Raw genomic sequence first — 23764 nt, 5'->3', positions numbered from 1 at the left:
CTGGGAGGCAGCGGTTGATGGCTCCAGTACTTGGGTCCAATGCCACCCAGGTGGGAGGTCCAGATGGAATTCCCAGCTGCTGGTGTTGGCCTGGCCTAGCCCTGGAGATTGCAGGCATTTGGAGTGTGAACCAGCAAATGGAAGATGTGTGTGTGTGTGTGTGTGTGTGTGTGAGAGAGAGAGAGAGAGAGAGAGAGTCTGCCTTTCAAATAAATGAAAACAAACACTTGAAAAATACACGCTCCTAAAAAGCATGAGATGCCTGTCCAAGAAAAAGTGCCAAGGCAAAGGAAGGCCAGGCCTGCACTTGCCACCAGCCTTGAGGGTGTCTAGAGACACCTTGAACCCCGGTGACCTGTGCTCACACAACACAACATGTTTTCTCAACTCCTGACTTCCGCTGTGGTTTGATGGCATTTTCTTTTTTAGCCTAAGACAAGCTAGCAAACAAGACAGGTTGTCATTTCCTCATTTGCAAGCCTTGTTCCTCAACGAGGCCAGAGATCTCCTGGAGGCCCCGCTCTGTGGAGGACTCCGGGCGAGCAGCAGGTCTCTCTCTGCTCTCCAGCGCCTCTTGGATGGGATCCTGCCCGGGAAGGAGCCATGGACTTCCGTCTCTGGCTGCTTTGCTTCCTGCCAGGTAAGTACTTGGGGAAGCACCTGAGACTCCCCGGGAGGCTGCAACTGACCACAGGCAACCTCCAGCTCAGATGTTTCTGGACAGATTCAGATGCAACCTGGAACCGGGGCAGGACAAGGTTGGGAGCCTCCCTCTCCCCCTCTCTACTCCAGACGGTTCTCCTAGGCGCGCCAGGTGTTAACTCCTGGGCTGCAGGCGTCACCTGTCCTGCACAGTGCAGCCCACTCTTAGGGATGGAAAGGCAGGTACCTCCAAGGTTCTTTCCTTGCACCTCCACATCCTCAAACCTGAGTTTCCAAGGCGCCACTCTCAGGCAAGACTCTCTCCCCCTTTCAGTGGCTAGCACCCAGTTGCCGAATCCCGCATCTCGGCTTCCAGCTGTCATGGGGCACCCCGACTTCAACAGCATCCCCTCCCAGCACCTGAACTGCAGCACCACAACACTTTCTCTCAAATTCCTCCTTTCTCACCATCTGAACCGACTGTGTGTCTGCCCTGTCTCTGACATTAGCCACGGATGCCAGGAGGCCTCTTGACCACCTGCCCCGGCTTTGATTCACCTCACAACTGACTCACAATCTGCCCGTTTCTTAACTATCCCTCCCACGCCTCCAACTCAGCCTGCGTGCAACTCCTGATGAGTCTTCCTAAGGCTCCATGCTGATCATAGGATTCCCCTTACCCAGAACCTTCCACGGCTCCCAGCACCCACAGAGCTAATCGCACACACTTTGGACTGCCCTTTGACCCACCCAGCCTATCACACCCCCGCACTCTCCCAACCTGCAGCCAGCCTGGACTCACCCTAGGACAGGCGCCGTGCACCCCTGCCACCCGGCCCGTGCTTGCTGTGTGGCCTCCACCAGCAGCAGCACCCCTGCTCTCACCTGCACCTTTTATGGGTCCTTCAATGTTCCTCTCAAATTCCATCTTCCTCTCGTAGACTTTCTGAGCCTTCTCTTCCGAACTCCAGTCACCGATCGCGTTCTGTCTCGGGCCGTGGCTCGGCACGTGTCCATCTCACTTGGTTTATGAAATGATAAGTCGCTCGCGCCTTAAAATGGTTGCTCTTCATTAGCTTTCCGTGTGGTATCTTGAGTGTGGAAGAAACGCAAATATTTGTGGCATTCGGGATGGAAAAGTGCTAACAGTCCAAAGGAACAATGCTTTACTGGTGGGGAGAGACCAGCCCCTGGGGGCGGCACAAGGTGGAGGGCTAAGCAGCCCAAGGCCTGATAAGGAACAGGGCAGGGGTGGTGGGAGAGGAAGACCCTTAGGGGAGAGGTGTCCCTACATAGTGCCACCTCAGTCTCTCCTGAGCAGGGTCACCATCCCAGCTGGGCCCCTTCCTTCTCCAGTGATGCCCGACCCCCCGGAGGGGTGAGTTCTCAGGCCCACGGGAATGCGTCCACCCCATGCCTACATCCACAGTCCCTCAGCTCGAACTGCAGTTTGCTGTCCGGAAGACTCTGGATGCAGTTTCAAAGCTTCTATCCCGGTCTCCTTATTGAGGTTGACGCCGACGCTTGTAAAAGGGGCACAGGTGACCCTTCGGGGAGGGGTGGATGTGTGTGTACACGCATGCTGCAGACCCAGTGTGTGTGTCCCCCTGTCCCCGTGTGGGGCAGGCAAGCGTCAGGGCTGAAAGGAGAAGGAAGATGGCAGGAGATGGGGGCAGGAAGCCTGCAGAGCCGTGTTTTGGACTGGACATCCATGGAGTGTGTGGATTTGTCAAGATAGGAGAACTTTTTTTTTTTTTACAGGCAGAGTGGACAGTGAGAGAGAAAGAGAGACAGAGAGAAAGGTCCCCCCTCTGCCGTTGGTTCACCCTCCAATGGCCGCCACGGCCATCGCGCTGCGGCCGGCGCATCGCGCTGATCCATCTGAAGCCAGGAGCCAGGTGTTTCCTCCTGGTCTCCCATGCGGGTGCAGGACCCAAGGACTTGGGCCATCCTCCACTGCCCTCCCGGGCCACAGCAGAGAGCTGGACTGGAAGAGGGGCGACCCGGACAGAATCCGGCACCCCGACCGGGACTAGAATACAGTGTGCCGGCGCTGCAGGCGGAGGATTAGCCTATTGAGCCACAGTGCCAGCCAAAATAGGAGAACTTTTTAAAGGATAGGGAAATACAATTGCATTCAATAATTTATTTGCTTGATTTATTATGCATTTTTTAATTTTTTAAATTTATTTGACAGATAGAGCTAGACAGTGTGAGAGAGAGAGAGAGAGAAAGAAAGGTCTTCCTTCCATTGGTTCACCCCCAAAATGGCTGTTATGGCCGGCGCTATGCAGATCTGAAGCCAGGAGCCAGGTGCTTCCTCCTGGTCTCCTGTGCGGGTGCAGGGCCATCCTCCACTGCCTTCCCGGGCCACAGCAGAGAACTGGCCTGGAAGAGGAGCAACTGGGACTAGAATCCAGCGCCCATATGGGATGCCGGTGCTGCAGGCGGAGGATTAACCAAGTGAGCCATGGCGCCAGCCTTGTATTTTCATTTTGTTCAAAAGGTAGACAGACACAGAGTAATCTCCCATCTGCTGGTGTACCCCCCAAAATGTCCATAACAGCCCAGCCCAAGTCGGGATCCCAGACGTAATCCAGGTCTCCCACACTGAAGGCAGGGGTCCAAGTACTCAAGCCATCATTGGCTGCCTTTCCAAGCGCACAGTAGCAGCAAGCAGAATTAGAGGCAGGGGAGCCAGCACTCAACCCCGCACTCCAGCGTGGGATGTAGGCGTCCCGAGCGGCATCCTAACCATGCGCCAAGACTCCTCCTGGGTTACAACTTTAAAAGGCTCAGATACATGATATTTGGGACTTCATTTTCACTCCTCTCCCAGGTCTCAAAATGTTGGGATGAGCCTGCTCCCCAGGCATGATCCCCCACTGACTGCTCCCCAGACCCTATATGGAGTTCCATTGCAAAGCAAGGAGGCAACACAGAGTGTGGGCTTTCAAGTCTTTTTTGTCTTGACCTACAACAATAACACATGCACACACACACACACACACACACACACACGCAGCCCTAAGATGTAGTCTTGATTCTGTAATACAAGGATAGGTGTTGGCCGCCACAGTTGGATGGAGACTAGTCCTATTTTCTGAACTGGGAAGAGTGTTCAAGGAACTGTTGTGTGTTGTGAGTTCGCCATACATTTTAGGTACGCGAGTGACAACGTCCAAGAGGAAAAGCTGGTCTCTGGGATAGATACAAATTCATGTTTAGGTGATGTCTACCAAGATTTGGCACTAAAAGCCACCAGAGTCGAAAAGCTAGCAAGGGGAGAAGGGGGAGAGAACCATGACTGGGCCTACGCCTCTCCCAGCTGGGGAGAGGGACAGGGAAGGAGCACCAACGGCTGATATGGTGTCTCAGAAGCAGGAGGGGACAGTGTGAACTTGATTTCGCACCCAGGAAACGACACAGAACCGGGGTCTCAGGTGGAAGGGAGGCCAAAGGTCCACTGCAGGGTCTTCAAAGATGGGTGATGGGAGTGCACAGGGCAGGGGCTCACAGCAGTGCCGGGGGAGGAGGGGGACCAACGGTGCAGGCAGAGAAAGGGATCAATGTGGGAGAGAAGTTCTAAGCCAGGTGAGAAGGGCAGGCTCAGGATACTGGTGAAAGAATGACCTTTGATGGGAGGTGGGACTGTCAGTCATTGGACGCACCAATCACTGGGACAGGATAGGAGGTCAGCAGGGCCTGGGCACCTGAGGTTACAGTACACAGAGGAGGAGGCTGTTTCATAACCCTGGGTCCCTTCTGATAAGCAAAACCTTGGCCGGCTCTCCTCTTGCGGAGATGTTGGCCTTATCTGTGTTTGTCAGGTCCCCCTCCTTCTCCCGCTAGGAACCCTGGAGCAGAGCCCATCACCAGTGCGTCCTCAGCCACCCACGGACCTCACCTTACTACAGGGCGGTTTTGTGCTCCCCACCCACTTGCATTTCCAGCCCATCTGTAACGATACCCAGAGCCGCTCTTCAACGCACATATGTCCCCCTAGCTTTACCCCGGAAAATCAAGTCATCAGTTTAGAGATTAATGCCGCCTGCTTAGTAGCTTTCTAGAAGAGTAACACGAAATGGATTAGTGCTAGTAAACACCTTCTCCTGGGCCTCCCTTTCTTCCCTGGAATTTCTTGTGCGTGCGGTTATAACTGAGGGTACCTTCCAAAGTTCTTGGGGCCGGCACCGCGGCTCATTAGGCTAATCCTCTACCTGCGGCGCCGGCACACCGGGTTCTAGTCCCAATCGGGGCACCAGATTCTGTCCCAGTTGCCCCTCGTCCAGTCCAGTTCTCTGCTGTGGCCCGGGAGTGCAGTGGAGGATGGCCCAAGTGCTTGGGCCCTGCACCCCATGGGAGACCAGGAGAAGCACCTGGCTCCTGGCTTCGGATCAGCGCGGTGCACTGGCTGCAGTGCGCCGGCCGCGGCTGCCATTAGAGGGTGAACCAACGGCAAAAGGAAGACCTTTCTCTCTCTCTCTCTCTCTCACTGTCCGCTCTGCCTGTCAAAAAAAAAAAAAAAAAAGTTCTTGGGAAAATAGCTTATTTCAGCACAAAAAGGATTTGAAAAAAATGCGTGCAGAGATTTTTCATAATGTGCATTTTCTATGAACTTTTTGAAGACCTCGCACATCCCAGGACTGCAGAAATGCAGGGCACTTGGGACGCCTTCATATGTCCCAGCCCAGACAGATGTAATCCTTTGCCACAGGGTAGCACTAGGTGGACTGCATCTTTGAACATTCCCCTAGATGAATTGTTTTCTCTCTCTTTCTCTGGGGGAGACAGAGAGAGACACAGAGAGATCCTCTTTGCTGATTCGCTCCCCAAATGCCCCCAACAGCCGGGGCTGGATCAAGGCTGGAGCCAGGAGAGCAATGCAGGTCTCCCCCATGGATGGCAGGAACTCAATTATTCGAGCCATCACCACTGCTCCCAGGGTCAGCATTAGACAGGAGCTGGAACTGGGAGTAGAACCCAGGAGGTCCGAGGTGGGACGTGGCTGTCTTAACCTCTAAACACCTGCTCTCTCTGGTTGAAATCTTGGGCAACACTGCCGTCTTAGCATTGCAACCCAGGAGGTTACACTTATGTCCATCTTTTTCTCTTCAAAGTCTTGGGCATAGGTCAAAAAGCTACCAAAAACTCCAAGGAGAGCTTTTTCGATTTTTTTGTTTTCATTTCTCCTGGACTCTGGTCATTTTCACATCACAAACAATGTCCTTGTTGACAGGAGCTCACTGTACCCGGCAGCTTGCCCTGTGCGTCACACAGCACCCAACTGGTGTTTGCTCAGTGAGGACCCAGCAAGGCAGGGCTGCCCCAGGCGGTCAACCCTGAGCAGACTGAGCTGCCAGAGGTGTCCACACAGGCAATGACCCCCTCTCTGCCCAGGGCACCCGTTTCATAACACCTTGCTCCTGGGGAAGCGCCGCTCACGCCTCCTCTCCGGCCAGATCGGCCTCACCCAGAAACACCCATGCGCTTGCACACGGAGTGCTCAGCTTCCCACATGGGTGCAGGCCCTCCAGACGCTCAGGGCGAGCCCCTCACCCCCTCACCCGGAACATTGTGAACGGGTCACCCTTTCCTTGCCACGTTCCCGTCGTGAGACTAGCTGGGTTTTTCGTGTGAAAGTTTCCATGTCTGGTCTCGAGTTTCGGGCAGGCCCCTCTGCCTCTCCCTCCCCCGTCAGCACCCCTGCCCTCTTAGACCTCGGCGCTTGCCGTGACAGCCACCGATGCCCCTCCCATGATCCTTTCTGGCTCTTGACCCTGCTCCGCGTTCTCCCCTCCACTGGACGTCCACAGGCAGAGGCCGGAAGTCCCTCCTCTCTTCTAAAGATTCCCTTGGCGCTCTTTTGGACTGAAGTCTTCGGAGTTGCTTTTTTTTTTTTTTTCGACAGGCAGAGTTAGACAGTGAGAGAGAGAGAGAGACAGAGAGAAAAGTCTTCCTTTTTCCGTTGGTTCACCCCCCCAAGTGGCTGCTATGGCCGGCCCGCTGCGCTGATCCGAAGCCAGGAGCCAGGTGCTTCTCCTGGTCTCCCATGGGGTGCAGGGCCCAAGCACTTGGGCCATCCTCCACTGCACTCCAGGGCCACAGCAGAGAGCTGGCCTGAAAGAGGGGCAACTGGGACAGAATCTGGTGCCCTGACCGGGACTAGAACCCAGTGTGCTGGCGCCGCAAGGCAGAGGATTAGCCTAGTGAGCCGTGGCGCCAGCCCGGAGTTGCTCTTAGCACATGCTCTGTAGCTTAATCTCAGGAAGTCTGAGGACTCTCTTCTGCCCAGGTCACAACTTCCATACCACACTTCTCCCAGAAAGTCCCTCTGAGACTGACTGCACCATCCCTCTGCAAAGCCTGGGTCAGGCACCATCCCTGATCCATTCCCACAAGGATGCCTGTGCTTTTTCCATTCTGATCTTGATCATGAACTTTGTGACACTGTACTATCATGGTTGTCTACTGTGCCACTCAGTGGACCATTCATTCTGGGAGGGAGGGACACCAGCTATCTTATTAAGATATGAAAAGCAGTCAATGAACACTTGGTGAGTGATTTAATAAACAGAGCTGTGCAGCGATGCTTGGACCACTGGATCCGAGCCAAACAAGCCAGGTGAGAAAACCCGTCTGGGTGTGGCCCTGCTGTGCCTCCCAACACTGCAAGTTGCTGAAAGCATAAACAATGTTTGGAGTCACCGGGGCGTATTCTTTCCCCTTGGAGAGTGTGGTGGCTTTAGCTATATCCTCAGGGTTTGATGTTCGGGTCCCTACATAATTGGGTTTGGCAATGAGGCTGCTGCTGAGGGTTAAGTTAAGGGTTGGGCACGGGGTTAGGGATGCATGGACAACTGGCGTCAGATTGTGAAGAGAAGCTAAGAGGCTGAGAAGCAGACGTCGGGAGAGGGCGGAGGTTAAGGGCTGGCTGACGCCGGGCTCAGTGGAGCAGGGGCTGGATCTGGGAGTGAGTATCCAGCTGGGCAGGGCAAGGCTGGGGATATGGCAAGGCTGCAGTTGAGGATATGGGTTGGGACAGAGCAGGGCTGGGGCTCCCTGTACATTAACTTCCTCTCCCTGCAGTAGCTGGGGCTCTGAAGCCCCTCCCAGAAGTCCAGCTGGAGGCCGAGCTGGGTGGATCCGTGACCATCAAGTGTCCACTTCCTGAAGTCGAAGGGAGGATGTACCTGTGCCGGCAGATGGCTGAGTCTCGAGCATGTGCTACCGTGGTATCCAACCACTACACCAAGGATGAATACAAGAGCCGCGTCACTCTGACGCAGCGCTCAGAAAAGCATCAGTTCCTGGTGAAGATGACCGAGCTGACCGAAAGGGACAGCGGAATCTATGCCTGCGGAGTGGGTATTAACACAGACCGCGGCAAGACCAAGAAAGTCGCCCTCAACGTCCACAGCGGTAGGTGCCCCGGCTGCGCGGAGCCTTGGCCCGCCCAGAAAGCATTTCTAAGCGGGAAGATCGGGGCAACCGTCTGAGTGCCACAGTCCCCCGGGCTCTCAGTCCAGTAAGAACTGGGGTCCACACGGGTGAAACTGCAGGCTCCATTAGCTTCACACTCCAGGATTTTCTAGAAGGTCGTAAGTGTCCCATGTAACTGTGCCGAGAGAAACATCAGGGATGCGTGCACAGCAAAGACACAGTCATTCATAGGCCAAACACACTGCTTTAAGGGCTCGTCCTGGGTTTCCCCCGCACCCTGCCTTCCTCCTCTTTCCCACTGATGCCCACACACACTCAGCCGGGATGCCACAGCCACCTCTGATGACCAGGGCTGGGAGAAACAGGGGCATGATGAACAGGGCTGGAGAAAGAATATTTCCTTCCGGGAAAACCCCGCCTACATCCTTTTCTGCTTCTCTCGGTGGACACTGCCCTCCTTCCCCTCACTGCCATCCACCCTGGCTGGGTCAGCAGCCGCTTCCCCAGGCCCCCGTCTGCCCCTAGGGATCACCCCCGTCTTCCTCTCGCCTCCAGCAGAGTATGAGCCATTCTGGGAAGAGGAGCCGACAACCAAGCCTCCGAAGTGGCTTTATAGACTTCCCCACCTGCAGATGCCTCACGGGTTCCGGATGCCTGTACCTGGCAGTTCTTTCAGATTAACACCCAAAGGTCAGTCTGCCACCGTGGGAGTGGGAGATGCGTGTCACTGCGAAAATGGAGGGTGGGGTATGTGTTCCGTTCACAGCATGGCTGGCAGAGCAGAGATGATTCGCAGCCGTGGACTGCCCTGCCTTAGGAGCCGGTACCTGGCTGCGATCTGCCTTCCGTATCCTTCAAGCCTACCCTAGGGCCGAACAGCGAGCCCTGGTTGTAGAACTTACACATCACCACCAGGGGGCACCACAACGAAGGAAGTGCGAGCTCCATTCACAAAACCTACCTCTTTTTTATGAATGACTGCAAGAAACCAAGACCAGGCAGACGGTTCCCAGCTGGAGGATGCTTTGTCTTTGCTTCCCAAAGCGCTGACTTCTACCTGCTATTCCCTGGCGATTTTAACAACTCTATTTTTTTTTCTTCAGTAAAACGAGTAATGATCATACTGACAATACCTTTTCATTTTGGTGCCATTTTCCAATTTTAAACGCATTTGACACGTTCTATTTCCATCACACCCTCACATACATTTGGGGAGGTAGCCAGATTACACTAGGAGACCCTACTGGGAACTAAGGGGATGCTGTAACCTAGAAGATCATATAGCCAGGGTTGTGACAGATCAGGGAGGATAAAGCCCCCAAATACAGCACAAGGCAGACTGGGATCAGAACTATAAGCAAGGTTTTTCTCCCTGCTCAGAGGAGTGCAAATTCTGCCTAGGAAGTCAGAGAAGGCTTCCTGGAGGAAGTGGTATTTGCAGCAAATATAGAAAGAATTGGCTGGGTACAGATAGGAAGCATTTCAGACCACGGGTGGTCTGGGTAAAGGGAAGAGTGCACTGGGGAAGAAGGTGGTGACCCAATCCTGCTGGGCCCAGAGCCGCAGCAGGTACACAACAGCAGTTCCCCTCGCATCTCCACAGTAACCACACCGGCTCAGAGCACCGAGGCCCCTGCAGCCCACCGGCCCTCCCCGACCACCGCGCCCGCTCGCCAACCTCGAGTTTCCAGAGCGTTCTCCGGAGCAGCCGCCAGGCCCCCCACCCTCCCGCCATCTGCCTCAAAGTTCTCGGCTCAAGGGGGGCCGCTCAGGCCCTGGACGGCCAGCTACAGCCGCCACACCCGGCTGCACAGGCAGAGGTAAGAGGCCTCCTCCAGCCTGGCCCGGCGGGAACCCAGGCGAAGCAGCCGCCGCTCAGAGACGACCCACGCATCTTCCTAAGCGCCCTCTGTAGAGCCCCTCCCTGGCTTCTCTCGCCGACGCCCCCGCGGAATACCCTGCCTGGGCGGGCGCACTGCTCATGCATGCACTTCCCCAGGCTCCCGCCCCACCCTGAAGAGAGAGGGGGGACCCAGGGCGTTCAGTCACTCAGAGGATCCGATTCTGTTTTGATGGGGAAGAACCAAACAAGGAAAAAATTAAAATGGACTGCTAGCATCACTTTCGCCCACTTAGTATCGTTTTTTCAATGTGGCTACTAGGAAGTTTACTGCTACCTGTGAGGCTCCCCGTACTTACGGAAGTTCTGTAATACACCACGAGGGGGCAGCAGGATCGCAGACGCCAAAGAAAACCTAGCCTACTTGGAGAGACTTTTGCCTAAGCGAAGACCACACACGGTAGTAAGGAAGGGGCCTCCGACGTCAATGAAGTTTTGTAGGTGGGGAAACTGAGGCCACGAGCGCTAAGGGGCTTCAAAGAGAACCAGTGAGTGCTAGCTCAGTCAATCACCGACCTGCCCGCAGAGGCGGCGCTGAGTGCACCTGGCCAGCACCTTCCTGGCCCTGCTGCGTGCGCGGGGCACCCGCCGTCCCCAGGGCGTGAAAAGACCGAGCCACGCATCACCGCGGTCTCTAGAGATGCCAAGTCTGGCGAGGACAGGGGCTGCCCCCGGCACGCACGCAAGGACCGGGACCTCAGGGCGCATGGCGCCGGCTTCCCACGGGGGAGCGGGGTAGGGGAGACAGGATTCCAGCGCCCTCCCCGCAGAGGGCCCGCTGCGGGAAACTCCCGCGCTCCCGCCCACGGAGGTGCCTGGAGCATCCAGGCCTCGCTGTCCGCGGCTCCAGTCCGTCCCGCGGAGCTGCGCGGGCAGCGGCTCCGTGCGCCCACTTAAGGGAGATAAGATCCGCGGCCAGGAACGCGCAGAACCCAAATCCGCACCCGATTCCCGCCTCCACAGCCAAGTCTCTGCGGGAAGAGGACAGGGTTTTAAGCCCCCCACCCCCCAGGGGCCACGCCTCCGAGTGTCCTCCCGAAACACGGGTCCCGCCGCCGACCTCCTCTTCCTCCCTTCCCCCCGCAGGGCCCTCAGCCACGAGCCGCCGTCCGGCACGGGGGACCAGGGCCTCCACATCCTCATCCCCAGCGGCCTGGCCTTTCTCCTGCTAGCCCTGTTGGGGCTGGTGGTGAGGAGGGCCCTGGAGAGGCGGAAGGGTGAGCTGGGGGCCCGGGCGCGGGCTGGGCTGGGCGGGGGTCCCCGGGCCTTCGGCGCCGCGCGAGCCCGGCCGGGGAGCGCGGGAGACGACCCCAGCTCCTCACGCCTGCTCCTCTCTCCTCTCCTCTCCTCCCGCTGCGGCCCGGCCGCGAAGCCTTCTCCAGGCGGGTCCGCAGGCTGGCCGTGAGGATGCGCGCCCGCGACGCGGCCCGACGGCCCCGCGCGCAGCGGTCCCGCACCTCGCCGCGGCCGCGCTCTCAGAACGTCTACAGCGCCTGCCCGCGCCGCGCTCAGGGGCCGGACGCTGCGGGTAAGCAGCCGGGCGGGCGGGGCGCCGCGACCCGGGGCGCGGGGTCAGCGGCTCCTCCCCGGGAGCGCCGCCCGCTCTCACCTCGACCCTTCCGTTCCTCTTAGGGGCACCGGACGCCCTGCTCGAGGAGCCGGCAGCCTCCGGACCGCCCACCCCGCCGCAGGTAAGCCCCGCCCCTCCCTGATGGGCCACCGCGGCCCCGCAGGTGCAGGGGAGCGGGTCCCCGCTTTTCCAGCAGCTCCTGGCGCCTGGGCCGAGGCGCGTTCTGTGGGCCTCCCGACAGGGTGCGGGCGTCTGCCGCTGACTCCCCGGGACCTGTCGCGGGGCTGTGGGCGCGGCCTGGCTCGGCGATGCATGGGTGCTGGCTGCCCGTGGCTCAGCAGAGTGACAGCCGTAACTGCCATTCCTGGAAGGGCTTGCACGCGGGTGGAAGCCACGCGGTCTCACCTTGACTGCGAGAGAACGTTCCAGCAACCTCTCCAAGGCCAGGATAACCTGGCCCAGGGAGGAGTCCCTGGGCCGAGCTCCCAGAAGCTGCCTCACCATTCATCTCCCTGTCCCCAAGCTGAGAAGAGAAGGCATTTTCTCTGAAGTGGCCCGCAGTGGCTAAGAGGCTGCCTACCCCAGGGAGCCGGGAAAAACAGTGTTGTCAGGAAAGTGCCCACTGCACTAATGCAACAGACTCAAGAGCCCGGACCCAAGACATGGCAGGACAGTGGCCTCTCAAGGGAATGCTAGGGGCAGAGGGACCGGCGCAGGGGGCCTATGCCACCCGGCCTTGCAGGCACCCGCTCCCTGTCCGCCGTCCCCTGGTTGGTGCCAGGCCCAGGGTGGGTACGGAGTCACCAGCACACGCGCACACGCCCGTGCAGGGAGGGGACCGTGACCTGAGGCTCCGCACGTCGCCGCCATCCTTGGCCCTACCTTAGTCCTGTAGCCGCCCCTACCTTCCAGGGCGGCTGGACCGTTCTGCCCGTTGCTAAGGAGACGGTGGCACCCAGCAGTGAGGAGCAGCACCGCCCAGGTGCCTTGAGCTTGCCCTGAGCCACTGCCCCTGGGCGAGGTCACTGCAGCCTAGGGAAGCCTGGCAGTGCCTGTCCACCCTGCCCCTCCCAGCAGCCTCCTCTCTGGAACTGCCCTGGGACCACACAGACCCCGCACTGAGCTTGCCCCTTGCTCACTGCGCTCACCCTGCTTCCCTACTTGACACTCCCACTCCCGTGGGACTCCTGGGCAGCAAGGTGCACGTGCTTACTGAGGGAACCGTGCAGTATGTCCATTCTCTAGGTCACGGGCGTTAACCCTGAATGAGGGTCCGTAACAGGCAGTGGAAGGTGCATTTGTGGGGCGAGCCGCTGCTGCTTCCCTCTGTCAAAGCACCGCGCGTTGCCATTCCTCTGGGGGAGTGCTTCCTGAGTACCTGCGGCACTGCCGTGGACTTCCAGTGCTGAGACTTCTCGGGGTATGGTCATTGTGCTACGTGGGGGTCATCGGCACAGCCCTGTACCCCAGGATCGGACCATCGTGGTGTTGGGCGATCCCGACACTTCCAGCACTGCTGTGCCCACGTGGCCGCCTCCCCTTCCACACCCAGCCCATTCCTGGAACGCACGGCCAGGCCCAGCCACGGCCGGCCCAGCCCTGGCAGAGGGGCAGGAGGTGACTCACGCATCTTCAGAATCCCTTCCTAGGAAGAGGCATGTTTACCCCAGCCGTCATGTCACCTTGTCCCCAAGGCTATCCCCCTCTGGCAGCTGGGTCATCTCCAGGCCCCATGCTTGGGTGATGATTGTAGTCTGAGGCATTTCCTGCCCACGTTAGGTCCAAGGGTTTCCCAGCCATCCGGGGTGAGGCACCACCCTAAATATCCCCAGGACTGGCTCACCTGCGGGAGCTCAGCCACCTCTGTGCCTCCGCAACCAAGACCAGGTTCCTCGTGTCCCAGCGTGAGAGACACCCAAGTCACCCCATGCTGATCCAGTGACGCCTCTTTGGTTGCGCCCAGGTGCCTGAAACTCCCTGGCTCCAAGCTGCCACTCTGCAGACCAGCTGTGAATATGTGACCATCTGTCACCAGCCTGCTGCCAAGATGGAGGACCCTGATTCAGACGACTACGTCAATATTCCTTACCTGACTCACCTCCCCAGCTGTGCCCCGGGGCCCGGGGCCTGGTGCTAATGAGCCTTATCTGTCTGCTGATCTTCTGCACCTGCTCCCCGTGTTCTTGGAACCCGGGTCACCTCCCATGCCCCCTCTCTGGGTGCCCTGAGCGTGGCCCTGCTCCCAGCTCCTCTTGCACACCTTTGCACCCAGCCGAGGAGAAGGGCAGGCAGGGGCGTGGGGGCGTGGGCCGGAAGTGGAAGACCGAGTGGGAATCTGCTTTGCACAGGGCTCTTTAACCTACATTTGATCTTCTGTCATTTACATTTCAAACTGGTGCCCTTCATCCACCCCCAGTGCCCTGGCCCTGCACTTATAAAATGTTGTGTTCTCCAGCCCTGCGGTTCTGTCGTGTGTCCCTGCCTTCTTTGTTCCTCTCAATCCGAAGACAGGCCCAAAGTCCAGTTTATTAAGCAGTCACCGAGCGCCAGCCCCTGCCCCACTGTGTGGAAGGGCGGTGGGGAAGATTAAAGGCAAGCCCAGAACGCTGGCCCTGGCTGCCTCTGTGGAACTGGGAGCTCATGCATCATTGCAACTCTGGTTGCAACCCAGGCAGCAGTTAAAGCTGTGATCAATCCAGGATCCACTGGGCAGACGGTGTGCAGCATCCCAAGGAACCTTCCAGGCCTGTCCCTGGAATCATGGATCGTGACAGCCCTGTGGCCATCATGTGCAGTGCCCATGGCGAGGACAGCAGAGGAAGGGACATTCACGTGACATGACACAGAGGAGGGAGCAGGGGGATTACTCCAGCCAGCTCTGGAGAACCTCCACCTCCCCAAGGCTTTGATCAGATGGGAAAGGAGACTGAAGCTCAGCCATGTTCGCTCTGAGTTGTGTTCTTTCCGTGCCCAGAACAGGCCCGACTCCAGGTCATGGGCCAGATCCCCTCCGGGGAGGCCTCTCACCCTCAGCTGCCCATCCCTTGTCCCCCTCTGTGTGCATCAGAGGTGAGGACAAGCAGACCAGGGAGTAGCAGTGGTCAAGGGCAAGGGAACAGCATACAGCCCCCTAACGAGCCCACCATGGAGTGTAGCACAGGGTGAACGTGGCCCCCAGGAGTCCACCGTGCAGAGGAGAACATGAGCTCCTTCCCCGCTGGGACACGGGCCAGTGTGTGTGTCCCTAAGGCTATCGCAGTCATGTGTGGAGGGAGAGAGCTGGGGATGGAGTTTGGATTCTCTTGTCATACCTTATAGAATGGTGCTATAGCTGGCGCCGTGGCTCAATAGGCTAATCCTCTGCCTTGCGGCGCAGCACACTGGGTTCTAGTCCCGGTTGCCCCTCTTCCAGGCCAGCTCTCTGCTGTGGCCCGGGAGTGCAGTGGAGGATGGCCCAAGTGCTTGGGCCCTGCACCTGCATGGGAGACCAGGAGAAGCACCTGGCTCCTGGCTTCAGATCAGCACAATGCGTCGGCCGCAGCGGCCATTGAAGGGTGAACCAACGGCAAAAAGGAAGACCTTTCTCTCTGTCTCTCTCTCACTGTCCACTCTGTCTGTCAAAAAAAAAAAAAAAAAAGAATGGCGCTATAATTTCCATCCTTCTTTTCCCAAACTGGACAACTTGAGCATCCCGGAAAACACTGAGCGGTGTATGAAGGGGAGGTGATGTCTCCTCACTCCTCCACTCCTGCCTTCAAATTGCCCAGCTCAGGTGCCCAGGAAACCCTCCCGCAGGGAAAGTCCCTGAGAGAGAAGTCACCTTGTAGGAAAATCAAATCGCATTGGAACTGGAAAATTAGCAGAGTCTATGGGGCTTATGCAAAGCGTGTGCTCAGTGAGGAGCGTGCACCTGCGCTCCTGCTAAGTCAGGCTCGGGGGTGGCGGCCTCACCTGCAGTCACTTCTGCTTTAGGTCCCTGCAGCAGCTCCGCGTGATGCTTCAGCAAGGCTCCGAGCTCTCAGCGCCTGGTCTCACCTGTCTGAATGCTCCCCGGGACAGCAGAAAACACCTGTTCCCACTCTCACTCGTTTTCCCACTGGATAACAGAAAAGATAGAAAGTTGTGCCCTGTGTAAGTTGGGAGCAGAGGCCAAGACTGAGCCTTGTGTCCTCGAGGTGATCAGTGGCCAATTCCTAGCATATGCCTGGGGCTCCCTCCTTCAGTCCAGGGAGGAGTGACTGTCCCCACTTCACAGGGAATGAGACGGAAGCCCAGGGAACTTAAATGCATCACCAGGCGCACCTAGCTATGGGGAGGATCCACAGGGCCCACCCTTGATTCAAAATAGAGCTAAACTTGAACTCAGAACTCCAGTGTCCAGGAGTCAGGAGTAAAAGCCAGGCCCCGGGAAGAGGCGTGCACCATTCTCAAAGCCCAGAATGTCCCGTGTTCTACTCTCGATGGCTTGATGGTGACATAAGGTTGTTGGCCAGAGCAGAGAAGGACTTCAGGATCCTGAACTCACTGTTTTATTGGGGTTACTTTATGAAAACTGTATTCAAATAGAACTGCAGCGGAGTGTGGATGAGACAACAGCTCTCCGTGTCCTGGGGAGGGAGGTCTGGGCCCTCCTGGAGGAACCCACCTGGCACTTCCGGGCAGATGAGCACAGAGAGGCGGGGGCTTCTAGGAGAAGATGGTGCTTGGTAGGTTCAAAGTGGCCTTCAGGGACCAGGCGGAGCAGCCCCTGCTTCATAGGAGGAACCCAGGCCCAGAGAGGGAGGTGACCCACCTGGGTCACATGGCTGCTCAGTGGCAGGCCCAGGCCTGCTCCCAGCACTCCTGACTCCCCATCCAGCTAATAGTCTCTTTCTTCCACACCACAGCCTCTCTAGTAGCTGTGAGGAAGTGATGGGCCCTGAAAAGCACTTGAACTTGCACCTGGTGGTTGACAGTTGGCTGGAAAATGACTGGGAGATGAAAGAAAAAGAGCAGAAACTAACGGCCTCACACACAGAAATTATACTCCAGCCTCCTGGCACTTCTGAAGCTCAGTGCAGGGATCAGGGCTCAGTGCAGGGATCCGGGCTCAGTGCAGGGATCAAGGCTCAGTACCTTTGTGCTCACTGCCTGGATAAAGGATGAGAAGATGATAATCGATGGGATAAAAGGATGGGAATGGAAGAGGGTGGGTGCACTTGGTAGATGCCCTTTGGGCCCATACAGCTAAAGAGAGAAAAATTGGCAGCAACTCTGGGTAAATGTGAGAAAATGTCTTGCCAGGCTGAGTCCCATGCCCACCATGGTACCCCACCACTGCCCTGCCACTGCCAGTCTTGTCTAGGCCCAGCCCAGGGCAGAAGTAAAGGGATCCCATCACCCTCCCTAAGACCACCCCCACCCCCCAGGTAGACCAGCGTCAGGGGGTGAGGGTGGGGGTGGGGAGCCATCCTTCCCCAGGGTCTGACTTCCAAGACATTCTACAGTCTCCCTCTGCAGCGTGATGCTGTCCTGAGCTTGCTCTGGGAACACAAAGAAAAGCTTCCAGGTCAGGGATCAGCGTGGGCACACTCGCAGGTGTGTGCCGCTCCCCCAGCTCCTGAATCCACCCAGTCTGTGAGATGTCAAGGGTCAGAGAGACCAAAGGAGGAGCCAAAGGGGCTGTGCTGGCCTGGGACCTAAGCCTGGGCCCCCAGAAGCCATAGACTCCCAAGAGGGCTAGAGCCTTGACACATCCTGGATGAGGGCCCTGGGCCCACTAAGGGCAGGGTTTTGCCTCCATAGTTCCCGTGGTAAGAAGAGGTGTGGGAGGACCCAGCTGCCTCTTACCCTGGAGTGTCTCATTCCAGTCCTTGAACTTGGAGCCAGAGTCTGCCCAGGACGAAGCCTGATATGCCAGCTGTGTTCTTCATTTCCCTTGGGCTCTGTTTATCTTGCTGGAGACTGACCATATCCTTTTTTTTTTTTTTTTAAGATTTATTCATTTATTTGAAAGGCAAAGTTACACAGATAGAGAAGAAGAGGCAGAGAGAGAGGTCTTCTTCCATCCGCTGGTTCACTCCCTAGATGACCACAACGGCTGGAGCTGTGCCAATCCAAAGCCAGGAGCCAGGAGCTTCTTCCAGGTCTCCCACATGGGTGCAGGGGCCCAAGCACTTGGGCCATCTTCTACTGCTTTCCCAGGCCATAGCAGAGAGCTGGATTGGAAGTGGAACAACTGGGACTTGAACCAACGTCCATATGGGATGCTGGCACTGCAGGCAGTGGCTTTATCTGCTATGCCACGGCACCAGCCCAACCACATTCCTTTGATCCTCATGTGTCAAAACGGGGTTGGTGGAGCCTTCTGACCTCCCCCCCCAGCCCCGGTAGGAGAGGGGAGGAAGTGGGGCTGGTGTTGCGGCGCGGTGGGGGATGCCCGTGCAGCCCATGTCAGAGCGCTGGTTCCAGTCCTGGCTGCTCTGCCTTGCACCCGGCTCCCAGCGAGTGTGCCTGGGAAGGCAGCAGACGACGGCCCAAGTATTGGGGCCCCCACTACCTACGTCGGGGACCAGGATGGAGTTGCTGGCTCCTAGCTTTGGCCCAGCCCCACCCTGGTCATTGCAGCCTTTTGGGGGGAGTGCCCCAGCAGATGGAAGATCTTTGTCTCTGTCTCTCCCTCTCTCTCTGTCACTCTGGTTTTCAAATAAATCAATCCCTAAAATGGGGCTCAAGTTACTAGAAAGCAGGAAAAGCTGGGAAGAGCTGCAGGACCACAAAATTGTGTCCTCCCACCTCACAGCCTGGGCCCAGGGTCACACTCCGCTGGGGCAGGGGCGGGGGGGGAGGGTCCGCGGCAGGGCCCAGTCGGAATTCTGGGCCCCCCTCCCTGGCTCCTGGCTCCAGAAAAGCCGCATCAGACAGGGAGCAGGAGGAGGGGCCTCCATGTGCATTTCAGAGCCCAGCTGTGGCCACGGGAGGGCCCAGAACCTGCTCCTGGGTCTGCCCAGGCCAGCTGCAGGAGCACACAGAGGGCTCCGGGCCAGCACGTGGCGGGAACTGTGGCCCGGGGTGGCGCCGAGGCCCTTCTACCCCGCAGCTTCTCTCCATCTCTCCATCTGCCCGCCCCACGCACACACCCAACACCTCCTGCCGTCTCCCTTACGGTGCTCACTCAGCTCTGAGAGGCTAGTCAGAATTTGTCCAGGGACAGTGGGGAGATCGTGGGCGTGGGGCTGGGGGAGGTTCCTAACGTGTGAAGTAATGTGTGTGGGGCGCCCAGGCTCCGGAGGGCGCAGAGCCCCACCAGCCGCCAGCACACCGCGCAGGTCTCCTGCTCGTGCCCAGGGGGCGCTGTCCCGGAGCCCAGCGGTTCATCCCGGCCCGCAGGGCGGGGCACACACTCACTGGCCCCTCAGTCGAGGGATCGAGGGATCGGCTCACTCGGTCTCCAAGAACTCCCTTTTCAAGGCACTGTGCCAGAAGGAGGGATTCGGAGCCCCAGTGAATCACCTCGCAAACCTGCCCGTGAAGTGCCGGGTGGGGCGTGGCTGGGGGCCGGCTGTGGCTGGCGGGGCGGAGGTCCTGTCTCCAAGCCAAGGCTTCCGGACAATCACAGGAAAAACAGCCACAAGAGACAGGCAGCTCTGGAAACTACACTGCCTCCCCAGAGCCAGGCCCCTCCTGCCCCAGCCTGCAGAACGTCCCCTGTGGGTCCCTTGGCATTGTGCAGGGTGGGGAAAGGAGAGTCGCAAAGTCACCCAGGAAGGTGCAGCTGAGGACCTGGGGCCCATTCTGGAAGGAGCCAGATCCCATTCTCAGGCGGTGATCGGGGTCCATCTCCTAAAATAGCGCCCCCCTCCCCACCTGATCCATCTTTACAGCTACAAGGAGCCTTCCAGGTTCCCGGCCTGCGCTCCAGTGGAGGGGTGCTGGTCTCTCTCAGGCACTGACATCTCCCCCTGTGCCCTGGTTGTCCTTGTCACCAGGCTGTGAACTCCCCAGGGACCAACTCAGTTTTACCCATCTCAGAATTCCCCTCCGAACCTGGGACAGGCAGAAGCTTAGTCAGCATTCACTGGACAAGTGAATTTCCTGTGACTGCAAAGACTCCCTCCCTTTCCTAGCAAGCAACTGTTAAAACCCTAGGAATCTCCAAAATGACAAATGTCTTTTTTATGCTAATGAGCTGACCCAAGGGATGGGTTCCTGCTTGCCAATGGAACCGACCAGGTGATTGGGTGGAATGTTCAGCTCCCAGCCCTTCACCCTGGAGAGCTCCCCTGGGAGCCCTGGAGGTGCCTGGAGGGTGGGGCACCCAGAAGAGAGAATGGAAGCTCTGCGCCCCTGACCCATCACCTTGCCCTGTGTTCCTCTTCCATCTGGCTCTCCCTAGATCATATCCTTTCATAAGAAGCGGGTAATGTAGACAGTGCACTGTCGTCCTGAGTTCTGTGAGCCATTCTGGAATGTGATGGGTGAGAGAGGGGTGCTGTGGGAACCCCCAGTTTGCAGCAGGAGGGTCAGAAGCACAGATGGCGACTTGGACTTGAAAATAGTGTCTGAATTGGGGGGCATCGCATGGCCCTGAGGCCTGCAGGGCCGGCGTTGTCTCCAGGCAGACACCGGGTGGGTTCCACTAAGAACCGGAGAATTGCTTGGGGCAGAAAAGAAAAGCCTCACACATTTGGTGGCCAGAAGAACCGGTGTGAGTGGAGTCATTTCAATACTGCTGCCTAATTAGACTGGCCCCAAATCCACCTATGAACCAGGTCAACTAGCATCCTGGGCCGCTTGCTCAGAGGTCTCTGGCAAGCACACCCCCTCCCGCACCTGGAGTGGCTTCGAAGGTGCACCACATGTAGCAATAAACATCCATGAAGTCATGGTGATAACATGACAGAACCCCAGGGAAATGCTGTCTGTGACTGGGCCAGCCCAGGAGAGGGTTCCAGGCTGAAGAACGTCTCAGTCTTGTCCCTGCTGCTGCACCTGCTAGAATGCACCTGGCCTCCTTCTGTCCAAGGGAAGACGACCCCTATTTCATCTCCCTTGCAGACTCGGTTTGGAGATTCTAATAAATGCATCTTCATCCTCAGCCCCCTAATGAGGAAACTTCTCCCCTCCCTTCACTCACCCACGTTGCTCTTCTTTTCCAGTTTTGCCATTTGTATTTATTTATTGTCAGTTACTTGAAAGGCAGAGACAAACAGGGAGCGAGCCTCCATCCACTGGCTTAAAAGCCCACATCAGGAGCCAGGCCAGGCTGAAGCCAGGAGCTCCTGGCTGGGTCTCCCTCCGGGTCTCCCTCCGGGTCTCCATCATCTGCTCCCTACCAGGGCGCACATCTGGAACCAGATGCGAAGCCAGAACTCTGACCCAGGCATGCCGACACGGGATGCAGGCGCCCAAGGCTGCGTTCCAACTGCTGCCCCAGATGCACAACATCATTGTGCTTTTGTAAAGCATCTGCTTCCACGGCCGCCCATCCCCGCTGCCCGACACAAAGCCTTCTGCCTGTTAGTGTTCATTAAACATGGTTGTTCATAAATCAGTTCTTCAAAATGAGGGAAATGGAGTGCCCTTAAAGGAGCGAGGGAGGGGATGATTAAATTCCTTCTACTTCTGTGTGAGCCTCTGCTGGTTATTTCTATCCATGAAAGCCCTTGGAATGGAATGCTATTCCACCACTAAAAATAATTTACATTCACACTCTTTTAAAAGCTTTTATAATATTTTTGGCTTTAAAAAATCAAGTTACGGGTGGCACATGCTGTAAGATTTCATTTTGTTAAAAAATAACATGGGCGGGGCCGGTGCTGTGGCTTGGCGGGTTAGCGCCCTGGCCTGAAGCGCTGGCATCCCATATAGGCACCGATTCTAGTCCCAGCTGCTCCTCTTCTGATCCAGCTCTCTGCTATGGCCTGGGAAAGCAGTAGAAGATGGCCCAAGTCTTTGGGCCTCTGCACCCGCATAGGAGACCTGGAAGAAGCTCCTGGCTCCTGGCTTCGGATTGGTGCAGCTCTGGCTGTTGCGGCCAATTGGAGAGTGAACCATTGGATGGAAGACCTCTCTGTCTCTCTTTCTCTCTCTCTCTCTCTCCCTCTCTTCTCTCTGTGTAACTCTGACTTTCAAATAAATACATAAATCTTTTAAAAAAAAATAACATGGCCACATTTTGAAAATGATCAACAGATACAGAAATATTAACAGGATTATCTTCCAGTGGCGAGATAATTTGCCTTCTCTAGCACTTAGGTCTGTGTTTCCCAAGTTTGAGACAGCGTGCGAGGCTTTCTGAAAGTTCTCTAAATGTAAATACATCATCCGTTTCACCACGGCCTGCTGCGAACTGGTGAAATTCCCTGGCGCACCCTGCACGCTCCCTGAGATCTGGTTCATTGGCCTCGGCGGCTTCCTCCTCCTCCCACGCCCCCACAGAGCAGGCTGCTGGCTAGAAGCCCTCAGTCCCACCTGCTCCTCTGGTTGTCAGGATCTGGATACCCTCGCCCCCTGCTGACCGCTCACCACTCTCTGCTGCCTTGACCCGGAAACACAGGCTGTGCTGTTGACTGTCCAGGACAGATTGCACACATGCATGAGGGTGTATAAGTATGTGTGGATCTCGTCAAGAGGGCTTATGTTGAAAGATTCCAGGGCTTATTTTAGAATGATTCCAGGCTGGGCAGACTTTTCATCATTGAGTTATTTTGTATAGCTCACATAAAGACTCAGCAAACACCTACTACTTTGCAGATAGAGATTGAGGTTGCATTAAAATTTTTACCCATTCATCAAGGTCTCTCTCTTGAAGTCATTCCGCAAAGCTATAAGGAATTCCAGTCAACACCTGAACATTTGGAGCTCTTTTTTTTAAAAGATTTATTTTATTTATTTGAAAGACAGAGTTACAGAGAGAGGTAGAGACAGAGAGGTCTTCCATCCGCTGGTTCACTCCCCAGATGGCAGTAATGGCCAGAGCTGTGCTGATCCAAAGCCAGGAGTCAGAAGGTTCTTCCGGGTCTCCCACACGGGTGCAGGGGACCAAGCGCTTGGGCCATCTACTGCTTTCCCAGGCCATAGCAGAGACCTGGATCGGAAGAGGAGCAGCTGGGACTAGAACCAGCGCCCATATGGGATGCCGGCGATTCAGGCCAGGGCTTTAAACGGCTGTGCCACAGAGCCAGCCCCAGAGCTCTTTTCTCTGTAGCATTTCATCTTCTCTCAGTCTCTTTGCTCTCAGGATCCCAACAATCTAGGGGACGAAGCCTTAGCTCTGGACTGAGATCTTAGACAAAAGACAAAGGGCAGCACTTGATGGATCTTCTCACACTGCCCACCCCAGCATGGCAGGTTGTTGAACAAATAAATACTGAATAAAGCACCCAACATGGAAAGTGCCCAAATAGTTTGAAATCTGCGTTTTCCCGGGTTAATCTCATCACTGGAATCACTATGTCAAATCTGAAAGTCCTCTAGGTTGGGCATCCATCTGAAGCTATGGTAGAAACCACAAGAGCTCCCTCAATTTATAGCTTTCCTCCACTTGGAATGCAGGGGAATTGTATCTCACTGTTCCAGCGACGCTAGGCATGGCCATGGGACCAGTGACCAAGGCAAAGGCACACGTGTCAGTCCGCTGGACACATTCAAGACCCAGTGCACAGTGCCCGTGTCATCTCATCCCTGGGTGATGAGACAGCATCATAGGTGGCAGCATTCCCTTCAGCCGGGGTCCCTGCGTGTCCATGCTAAGCACAGCGCCCTGGATAGCACCTGCTGGACACGTAAACTAAGTGAGAAATAATTGTTGCTACAACAAGCCACTGAGACAGTAAGGGACTGTTTGCCACCACAGAAAAGCTTAGCTTAAACCTGACTACTACAGGGGTATGTCAGGGGAGAAGGATTTCAGCATTGTGATGTTTTTGTTTGTTTGTTTGTTTGTTTGTTTTTGACAGGCAGAGTGAACAGTGAGAGAGACAGAGAGAAAGGTCTTCCTTTTCCATTGGTTCACCCTCCAATGGCCGCTGCGGATGGCATGCTGCGGCTGGCGCACCACACTGATCCGAAGCCAGGAGCCAGGTGCTTCTCCTGGTCTCCCATGCAGGTGCAGGGCCCAAGGACTTGGGCCATCCTCCACTGCACTCCCAGCCCGCAGCAGAGAGCTGGACAGGAAGAGGAGCAACCGGGACAGAATCCGGCACCCCAACCGGAACTAGAACCTGGTG

General features: G+C 56.8%; 1 protein-coding gene across 6 annotated transcripts; it reads left to right on the top strand.

The window, feature by feature from the left end:
* The first annotated feature begins 459 nt into the window (after nucleotides 1–459).
* Nucleotides 460–14009, top strand: FCMR (Fc mu receptor). Of its 6 annotated transcripts, none has more exons than XM_089311378.1 (8): nucleotides 460–640; nucleotides 7735–8064; nucleotides 8644–8775; nucleotides 9689–9905; nucleotides 11072–11202; nucleotides 11358–11513; nucleotides 11618–11676; nucleotides 13519–14009. In XM_089311378.1, the coding sequence occupies exons 1-8, from the start codon at nucleotides 604–606 to the stop codon at nucleotides 13690–13692; spliced, it is 1236 nt and encodes a 411-aa protein (XP_089167504.1). In that variant the 5' UTR covers nucleotides 460–603; the 3' UTR covers nucleotides 13693–14009. The 6 variants fall into 6 exon arrangements, with proteins under 6 accessions (XP_089167504.1, XP_069911051.1, XP_089167503.1 ...); XM_070054950.2 differs by having other exon boundaries at nucleotides 8641–8775; XM_089311377.1 differs by having other exon boundaries at nucleotides 8611–8775.
* The last annotated feature ends 9755 nt before the right edge of the window (nucleotides 14010–23764 follow it).

The sequence above is a fragment of the Oryctolagus cuniculus genome, chromosome 13, assembly GCF_051225735.1.
Source record: "Oryctolagus cuniculus isolate XC-2025 breed Fujian yellow rabbit chromosome 13, ASM5122573v1, whole genome shotgun sequence".
Taxonomy (NCBI): domain Eukaryota; kingdom Metazoa; phylum Chordata; class Mammalia; order Lagomorpha; family Leporidae; genus Oryctolagus; species Oryctolagus cuniculus.
The sequence above is the reverse complement of the archived record's forward strand: the minus strand, read 5'-3'. Positions and strand labels throughout refer to the sequence as shown.